This window comes from Nestor notabilis, unplaced genomic scaffold, assembly GCF_000696875.1.
Source record: "Nestor notabilis isolate BGI_N333 unplaced genomic scaffold, ASM69687v1 scaffold7480, whole genome shotgun sequence".
Lineage (NCBI taxonomy): Eukaryota > Metazoa > Chordata > Aves > Psittaciformes > Psittacidae > Nestor > Nestor notabilis.
The window spans coordinates 17,560-27,921 of record NW_009912412.1 but is presented as its reverse complement, the minus strand read 5'-3'; the positions used below and the strand labels follow the sequence as shown (position 1 = coordinate 27,921).

Below are 10,362 nucleotides of genomic sequence, written 5' to 3'. Positions count from 1 at the left end.
AACTCAAACCATTCTATGATTCTATGATAATGAAAACATGAATTAACATAGAGCACACAGCAAGGAAAATGTTAGCCAAAGTGAGTTAATTCTTGGCAAAATTAATAAGGATTTGTAGTGAGATTGTTAGGAAACGTTAGGTGGCCCTGGTGTTGTTGTCTGATAAAATAAATAATCTGGTTAGCTTGAAAGGAGATGTCTCCTCTCAGGGAACCTGTGTCAGCTAGATTATGACATAATGGAAAGTTGTCCAAAAGGGCTTCACTTACTTTATGTAAAAAGGAGTTACAAGGCAAACAAACTTAAATGTTCTTTTTTCCTTTTCTTTTCTTTTTCTTTTTTTCTCATGGTAGAACAGGGAAACCAACCAGCAATGGTGCAGATAATGTGACTTTTGACTTCTCCCTGCCCCCCAAATGTTTCTTGAGCATCCCTTCACGTGCATGTACATTCCTTCTGTATGTTCATTGCTGTCTCTCACTTTAGGTTGTGTTCGATACTTTCGTTGTTATGTGGGTAGTACCATAAAGTCTGGAGAAGAAACATGGTGGAATCTGAGAAAAACCTGCTACCAGATTGTTGAACATTCCTGGTTTGAATCTTTTATCATATTCATGATTCTTTTGAGCAGTGGAGCCCTGGTTAGTATAGCACAGTTTTGTGTACTTATTTAGAAGCATTTTTAACATTAATTTGCACAGAGAGAAGTTGTTTTCAGCAGAAAACACAGCAAATATCTTTGAACTTACCAGAAGAGAAGAGGCTTCACATCGCAGTCATTTATTCACTGTTGTAATTATTGTAAATGTATTATTCATATTATGAAAAATTATAAGGGAGAATGAGCAAAGCTAAAAATACATAAATTTCAGAAACTGTTTCTATTCTGGTTGTATACTGGATATTTCTCAGGAAGTTATTTCACATTTGTGAAATACAAAGGAGATTTTATATCATTAAAAGAAGTAAATGACTCTTAATAGCTCGAAAAACAGTACCTAGTTCTCTTCAATGTATAAACTTCTTGAAATAAATTTCTCAGAAGACATATACTTTCCTTATAGGATTCCAGTGTGCATGATGTGTGTGTCCCCAGTGCTGTGCTATATAGAGAAAACCAAAGAGAAGGGACAGGGAGAATTTCGGATTTACCAGCTGATACAGATTCGAGTAAAAGTTTGCATTTAGATGTGTGTAAGGTACCTACTGAATGATGAAGGGTTCTTAATGATGCTAGACTTTCATTTTATAAAGCTCATCTCTGACTTTTACCGTTTATCTATGTATTATGATTTCAGGCATTTGAAGACATACATATAAATGAGAGAAAAAGCATTAAAACTATGTTGTCATTTCTTGACAAAATGTTCACTTTCATCTTTTTTCTGGAGATGCTCCTGAAATGGGTGGCTTATGGCTTCAAGAAGTATTTCACTAATGCCTGGTGCTGGCTGGACTTCCTTATTGTAGGGGTAAGTTCTGTCTTTGGTGTTTCTACAGGGCTTGTGATGCAGGATGTAGTAGAATTACCGATTATTTTCTGGACACAAAGTTAAGACAGCACTCTTGCCTCCTTTAGCGATGGTTTCAGAATATTGCACTTAGGGCACTGAAAATATGGGAAGATTTGGTTTTGGTGGGTTTTGATTTTGTTTTTGCTTGTTGGTTTTTGTTTTTAAACAGGAATAAAGGAAGCAGATGTCAGGACATAGCTAATGCTTTCTTTTGTCTTCCCTTTCAGGTATCTTTAATAGACCTCTTAGGCAGCTCATTAGGGCCCATGAAATCTCTTAGGACTCTCCGAGCTCTGAGGCCCTTAAGAGCATTGTCTCGATTTGAGGGAATGAGGGTAAGACTGAATACAAGTTAAAGCTTGTCAGTATAATAAGCATGTAACGGGTTCATAACTCATGACATGTGTCTTTATAAAGTTCACATGTCCATCCCAGGTTCAGTTTAGGACCTATAAAATGATTTTCTAAAAGGCGCATTTGCTGTGTTCCTCTGTACTTGGCTGCTACTTACAGGCTTTCCTCAAGTAATTGATCCTAAGGGCCATTGAAACTAAAAATAGACAGGGCAGAACTTTGTTCCATTGCTGCTCAGTCATTCTAGTGTTCCTGTCTTACTGAGATAGCCAAAATAAAATAGAGAATTCTCATTTTCAAAATCTGACGGCAAGCTAATTTAGAGGAAAGAATTGCCTCCCTTCCACAAGTTTTCACTGCACTGATTTACAGAAAATTAGGCTATTAAATTATTGTTCTAAATAGACTTATTCTTTCAAAAAGCAAGAGTGTTTGTAGGATATTTGCTGCCTTTTTCTATCAAAGGAGCACCTGGAACAATGTGAAGCTGCTGGATGTTAATAACACTTAGTTGCAAATCTATCACTGACCAAATGCAGAACTCAGCTGTACACTGCAGCATGAAACAGTATGATAACCACAGCGGCATTAGGTCAAAAGTCTGGTCTATGGAATATACTCTGGTATGTGAAAACAGGTGATGGAAATACCTATGGCATCACTGTCACATACTTACCTGGAAATGCAGCCTTGATATAGATTGTCCTTGAATATCTTCTGGAATTGAGACTGAAAGTTCTCCAATTGCAATCTTATCACAGTGCAGGCAGAGAAAACTTGCATAAAATTAATTAACAATGTATCAAAATTTCCATGTCTGGAGTCAATTTTGAAACAGATGCCGTTGTACTTTCTGGTGTCCAAAAACCTTCACAAAGCTTTTTCACTTTTCTTCTTGTCCTTCAAGTTGTTCTTTACTACCTGACAGCTGAGTTTACTGCCTTCACCATATTCTCATGGTTTTCTTACTTTGTCCCATTTTATGAAGCAATCTGTTATGTCTTAGCATGCACTTAAAACCTATATGGACATTTTTTGTGGCTGTACAGCACCTAGCACAGAAAAAGTACCTAGCTCATGGTTATAGACCCCAAACATGATCATAATCCACTGAAAATAATAGATTGAGCAAAATACTGGTGGGTGATTATTACTAGACCTTTTAAAAACTACTTTCTACAGTCTTAATGCAGTCTTCTGCAGCAGTGCTTATGGATGAATAGTTCATAAAATTTATAATATAAAAGCTTAAGACTAACAAACAAAACATCCCCCACTCCAAACCCAAGGGAAAGTCATCAAAAGAGAATGGACTCACACTTACGTGGTAGTGGCTTGCAGCAGACCAAATTATTTCAATTATTCCTTTGAAAGTCTAAGATATACTAGAGACTCGAGTCTTTTTTCAAGGTACCCCTGCCAGCTGTGACTAGTATTAATCTGGAAAACATCAGGTTTCTGTTTGCTGAGATGACTAATTGACTGCTTATTGCACTGAGCAAATTCATGAGCCCATCTTTGTTTAAGTGTGTTTTTCCTCTCCTGTTTCATCCAAGGTGGTTGTCGATGCCCTCTTGGGAGCCATCCCTTCCATCATGAATGTTCTGCTTGTCTGCCTCATCTTCTGGCTCATCTTTAGCATCATGGGAGTGACCCTCTTTGCTGGGAAGTTTGGGAAATGTGTCAATCTGACAGAAGAAGATTCAGAATTAAATAATTCAATCAATGACATAACAGACTGTAGAATGTATAATAACACAGGAAAAATATTCTGGATCAATGTTAAAGTCAACTTTGATGATGTTGGCTCTGGCTACTTGGCTCTTCTTCAGGTGGTAAGTGCTGCTTGCCTTCACTAGCCAGCACCACGTCATGTGGAGTTGACCTCCTGTCAACTCCTAACTCATGTCTGTGGGTGATGGAAAACAGTGGTATCATACAGCTGGCTATTCCCTTGTAGCTGGCTGTTCAAACACTAGTGCTGCACACTCACACAAATAGAGAATTTGCAGGTGATAAAGTAAGCATCTGGGGTACAAGTGCTGTTTGATCCCCCAGCAGGTTCACAAGCCTGAGAGCTAGCGTCTATCTCAGAAGGAAATCTGGGGCAAATACTCACCTAATCTGCCCAAATACCGATTGTTTAGCCATGAAGGTTGTAAATCCTTTAATAAACCATGCTAATGAAGGTTTGCTCTGTCAGCATCCTAGGACAACATGTTCTGCCCCACTCTAGCAAGCTTTCATATCCAGATAAGGCTGAAAATGCTTCACATACAGCAGAGGCAAGTTCCCCTAAACTCAGAGCTTGATGCTTTGTGTCTGTGTGACCATACCAGTCTGTGTCATTTACCCTGACTTTTACCTTGAAAGTTCAACATGTTTTCCATAATCTCTCATTCTAGGCAACATTTAAAGGTTGGATGGAAATCATGTATGCGGCAGTAGATTCACGAGAGGTCAGTCACTATAGTTAAACTATATTTTTTGTTAATGCTACTGCTTTCTGCAAAAGCATTATGATTTCTGCACTTCTGCTGTTTATGCTAAATTTTTCCAGTGATTATTTTTATCCGCTGATGTAAACATTCAATCTGTGAATGATTCATAGTGTCTTACAGCTAATCTGTTGTAATGGGGAGAGGAATTCAGCTCCAGGTCCACCAACCAAAATGCAGGTAACTATAGCGTAAGGTTTCCATTTGAGTTCACCTCCAAATGCCCTCCATGGGTAATGAAGATCTAGTCAATATGCTCAGAAGGATCTAGGCAGTATTTCTCCTCACCTTGGAAACCTATATTGCTCAGCTGAGCACCTCTTTATAATATGTTGACTCTACTAATGACTGAATGTCCATCAGCAAGCCAGGGACTTGAAAGTTCCCATTCACATGGAAGCACCTATACCTTAACACATCATATTTGATGAAACTTAAGCTTAGAGTAAACCTGAATATTTTACAGTAATATTTCAAAACAGTCCACTCCAAAGCATAAAACCAAACTTCACCAAGAATTGAACTATTGTGGGTAAGCAACCGTTTAAAATACATTGTCAAGCATCACTAGCACTATTTTGCCTATTGTTTATATTGTCAGTCACATTTGCTGTCTTGTTAGAAGTATCATCCAATGTTATGCAGAACAAAGTGGTATGTCTTTGGAGGCAAAGAATTTAAAATGAAGAGGTTATCTTAATTTGATCATGAGTTCAAAAGAATCAAGTAATTTTAAAAGTAACCATATATGAATTTTGTGCATGTGCATTTCAGTGGGGTTTTTTGTGTTTTGATTTGAAAAAATTCTTGCTTTGATTTTGTTTTTGTCCATAATGGCCATTGGAGAAGTTTTCTGCTGAGAAGAAAGAAATATATCTAAGCTAATATTTTTAATGGCAAGAGCTTGGAGTTAGACTTCTAAATAGTTTGCTTAATTTTTCAAGTACTGAGCAATTTACAGATCCTATTCTTATTGGAAGAAGCTGAACCAATGTGTCTGAAATGATTGTGAAAATCATGGCAAAAATGTCCAATTCAGTAACTGTTTCTATTGACTTTAGCAAGGTCTCAATCAGTTTCAAACTGTAGGATTTTAAGTCAGATTTGAAAATGAAAAAAAAAACAAACCAGCCCACAACAGCATCTGAGCAATAATGTCTGTATGAGATCCTAGAATTCTGATGCATCATGTAGTCCAATATGAACATTACTTTCTTCCACCATTTTGTTCCCCTTCCAGAAGTGTTATATACATGTAAAATTTTGTGTTATGAAATATTGGTAGTTTTAAACTATGCCAATTTTGTCAAAATTAGCAGTAGGTCTATAATTCTGGAATCAATTCGTGAGAAGATCCGCAATACGAAGATTATTCTGAATTTGGTGCATGTTGTTATTGGTCATTTTTCATGTTGCTTCTTATCCTTGCAGAAAAATGAACAGCCGAAAATGGAGCACAGTCTATTTATGTATCTCTACTTTGTAATCTTTATCATCTTTGGATCTTTCTTTACCCTGAATCTCTTTGTTGGTGTTATTATTGACAACTTCAACCAACAAAAAAAAAAGATAAGTATACCGGTTGTGCTCTCAGGCAACTACTATGTCTTGAGCAATTCTATCTTAAGAAAACACGGTCCTTCTTATATATAAAATCTAAAACTTCTATTGGCATTCATGAGCATTAGTAATTAAGTTGGCAGAAGTGATACCCAGGGTGAGTTTCTGCCTCCATTCTTTTCTGCTATAATTAGAACATCTATCTCTTATGTTTTGAAGGCACTGACATCCCTGCTGCCCCTTAAAATTTTGCTCCTTTTGGGGAACTGAACATGACAGGAAACTTGTTGTTTAGAAAGTGGTCTGGTACAGTTGAGTAGTCGGGATATTCAACAAAACCAGAATGTGGGAAGCCAGGGAAAGATTTGTTCCTGTCCAGGTTTCCTGTCAGTAGGCCCTTTGCTTTCATGCCTTGTGAGCTAGCTGGATGTCACCCTGCACTTCTGCTCTGTGAATGTAAGGTTTGGACACAGTCACACATTATGGAAAAGGCTAGTACCAGCAACACATGAAAAAGGAAGGAATGTTAGTTTCCAGCATTTTAGACTTTATAAGTACAATAGTGTTGCTTTCTGACTAAATAACACTGACGTTTCTTTAAATACTTAGGTGGGGAAGATATCTTTATGACAGAAGAACAGAAAAAATATTACAATGCAATGAAAAAGCTGGGATCCAAGAAACCTCAAAAACCCATTCCAAGACCACTGGTAAGACTATCTGAATTCTTCAAAAGGAAAATGCATTGCAAAAGCGCTATTTAATTCACTAAAAAGTTTGTGTGTTTATATATTGTATATGAATTATTTAAACTGTCTATATATTCGTACTCAGTGCTCAAAAGTTAATTTCATACCAAAAGTTGCACTTAAAGATTTTTCAAGTTAAATATTTATGAAGTTCTCTGCATAAATATTGTTGGATTTTACGTTCACCTTGGAACTGGTTAAACTCCAGGGTGGGAATGGATTTTTAATGTCATTTTTACATTCTACCTTAAATTTCTCCGACTTTGCTATAGTTGAGTGACTATGTAACATAAAAATTCGGACTGTTCGAAACAAGTACAGGTAAATACCCCCTGCTTTCATATCTGATGCCCAACGCATTTTTTTCCTTTAGAACAGGTACCAAGGTTTCCTTTTTGACATTGTAACACGTCAAGCTTTTGATGTTGTCGTCATGAGTCTTATCTGCCTTAACATGATCACCATGATGGTGGAAACCTATGAGCAAAGTGAAACAAAGGCTAACGTCCTTAACAAAATCAATATACTCTTCGTTGCCATCTTTACTGCAGAATGTGTACTGAAATTGGTGGCTCTGAGGCAGTACTATTTCTCAAATGCCTGGAACATATTTGATTTAGTTGTTGTGGTCATGTCACTTGTTGGTAAGTAAAATTGGTATGGCAAATTCTTTGCTGAATCAATTATGATTCTTTTTCAGAAAAAAGTTAATTTAATTTTATCAGCTGCAAATTGGTGTTGGAATGGAAATCATAACACTGTAAAGTCTCCAGGAAAAAGAACTAAAAAACCCCACCATGATTATATTAAAATAATATGGAACAAGATTTTTTAAAAATGTCTTCTATTTTCTTTTAATGAAAATTTCTTAATTAAAAAATAAAGGCACTTGTGTTATGTAAAATCTTTCATAATTGTTCTTTAGGTAGATTTTTCCTAGTCTGAAAGGGAGAATGAATAACTGGTCATACCAGTATCACATTATGTGATAATTTCTATCGTTACAGGTTTAGTGTCAAATAACAAATCTTCGATTAGATAAAAATTGCTGGGTTTTGTCATCTGTGTTTTTGATAGAAAATTGAAAAATACAGAGAATATAAAGACGGGAATTAAATTATAGACTATAGAATTCCATTTCTGGAAACTCAAAGCTGGTTGACTGAAAATAAGGGTTTACACTGTGTAACTGAACAGAAAAGAACAACACAAATGTATCATGGCTTTAATTTGTAGGGATTGCAATGGAAGAATGGAGTAAAGAGCTCTGGCTAATTTGAGAATTCTGCCAATATAACAACTGCTAGGCCCTTTACTGTTAAAATAGCAGAAGGCATTTAGAGGAAGAAAAATATTTTGTTTCTTTAGTATGACTTATGTTTTGGGTAAGGAAGATTCCAGTAAGAGTATGGTTCTTCCTTGAGAAATGAAGTTCCTGGACTGGAAATCCAGAAAAATGTATCAAAAAAATGTATCAAAACCTAGGAAAGCCAAACCTCTTCTAGTGCTACTAGATCTGTCATTTATCACATAAGCTAAAGATAAAATAATATCATTGTGTAGCTATGTCTCTGAATGAACTAAAAGCCATTGTGGAGTGGCATGCACTACCTCTGTGTCCCTCACTGGGTTTGCTTATACATATCTTGACTATATTATCTAAATGGTGACCATGACATAATTATGTCTTGTTTTCTTAGTTTAGCTTTGTAATGTCAGTATTTGAAGTTAAATTTAGAAGGTAAGTGCATAACTTGCACCTGCTGAAGTATTCATGCAATGAGTGTCAAAGAAAACCATCAGTTACTGAGCGCTGACTGATTTGGATGTTTGAAGTTGTACATAGAAATGTGTTTACCATCCTTAGTACAACAAATACTATCTTCTGGTGGCTGAAGAATGTAGTTCATAAGTGTTGATTTCAGCTTTTTTTTAAATCTAACTCCTATTAAAGATTGTTCTGTTAGGGTCTTAGCACACATGCGTCAGATATTTTCAATTGTACAGATATTATAATTTCATCCTACTTACTAGTTAGGCTGAAATGTGATATTCTAACCAGTTGTTATCCTTTCCATTTTAGCCTTATTGCTTTCTGGCATTGGTAAAGCATTTGAACATTTCTTACCACCTACACTCTTCAGGGTCATTCGCTTGGCTCGGATTGGACGAATACTGAGGCTCATCCGGGGAGCCAAAGGAATTCGAACTCTGCTTTTTGCATTAATGATGTCCCTACCTGCTCTGTTCAACATTGGCCTCTTGCTTTTTCTGGTCATGTTTATCTATGCCATTTTTGGCATGGCTAACTTTGCCTATGTGAAGATGGAAGATGGCATTGACGATATATTCAACTTCCAAACTTTTGCTAACAGCATGCTCTGTCTCTTCCAAATCACCACGTCAGCTGGTTGGGATGGTCTTCTCAGTCCTATTTTAAACACTGGGCCACCATTCTGTGATCCAAACATAAACGGTACTATAGGTGAATGTGGTAAACCTGCCATAGGTATTATTTATTTTGTAAGTTACATCATTGTGTCATTTCTTATTGTTGTAAACATGTATATAGCTGTTATTCTGGAGAATTTCAATGCTGCTACAGAGGAAAGTACAGAGCCTTTGGGGGAAGATGACTTTGACATCTTTTATGAAATCTGGGAGAAGTTTGATCCTGAGGCAACTCAGTTTATAACTTTCTCTGAACTTTCAGACTTTGCAGATGCTCTGTCTGAACCTTTACGGGTACCAAAACCAAATAAAGTTGAACTCACAGCAATGGATCTACCTATGGTCAGTGGAGACAGGATCCACTGCTTGGACATCTTGTTCGCTTTTACTAAACGAGTGTTAGGAGATTCTGGGGAGCTGGATACTCTAAAAGTACAAATGGAGGAGAAGTTCATGTCTGCCAATCCATCAAAAAAATCCTACGAGCCAATCTCTACCACACTCAGACACAGGCAAGAGGAAGCATCTGCCACTGTCATCCAGCGTGCCTACAGGAGTCATTTGCTCCTGCGCTCTATAAATCAGGCTTCTTACCCATACAATCACAGAACATGCAGTATTGACACTCTTGGAGATGCTGCTCCAGAAAAAGAAGGACTTATTGCATCTATGATGGGTGAAAACTATGGTAGGAGTCCTGACAAGTCTGAAACTTTGTCCTCAGCATCCTTTCCTCCATCATATGACAGTGTCACAAGAGCCAATAGCGGCAATCTCGTGGTTGAGAATGGAGAAATTACAGGTAATCAACAGTCTCCAGACATTCAATAGTTCATCAGTGACAATGTTGCTAAGAATATTTTAAAATGTTCACAGAGTCTGATATTGTAAATACATGTCAGCTGAGGCAGCCTTCCTATTGAACAAAGTCTTTTGATCGTGATCAGTTAACAATTAAGTATGGTAGCTGCTAAATTGTTGCCTTTGGCTCTGCTGCATTCAGCTTTGCTCAGTGTTTACGTATGTAGAGAAAGGGTTTGGATCTGTTGAATCAAGGGCACCCCACTGCAAAGCAGGTCCTGTAGTACCTGAGTGCTGTGGTGGATTCACAGCAGTGGTAGGTAACATCTGCTGACATTACCTCCAGAGTAAGAAGCAGAGAAAAGCCCAAGCACCAATGGATCTACAGGAGAACAGAAAAAGAATGTTAGTGTTAAGATAAATTGCTGAAGGGAA

General features: G+C 37.1%; 1 protein-coding gene across 1 annotated transcript; it reads left to right on the top strand.

The window, feature by feature from the left end:
* Positions 1–486: 486 nt before the first annotated feature.
* On the top strand, positions 487–9,928 carry LOC104409461 (sodium channel protein type 5 subunit alpha-like; the record flags this gene model as incomplete). Its single annotated transcript, XM_010019337.1, has 9 exons — positions 487–641; positions 1,299–1,472; positions 1,742–1,849; positions 3,425–3,703; positions 4,274–4,327; positions 5,798–5,939; positions 6,536–6,636; positions 7,049–7,319; positions 8,759–9,928. Coding segments are annotated over 9 exons (2,454 nt in total), but the record flags the coding sequence as incomplete, so codon positions are not given.
* Between the last annotated feature and the right edge of the window lie 434 nt (positions 9,929–10,362).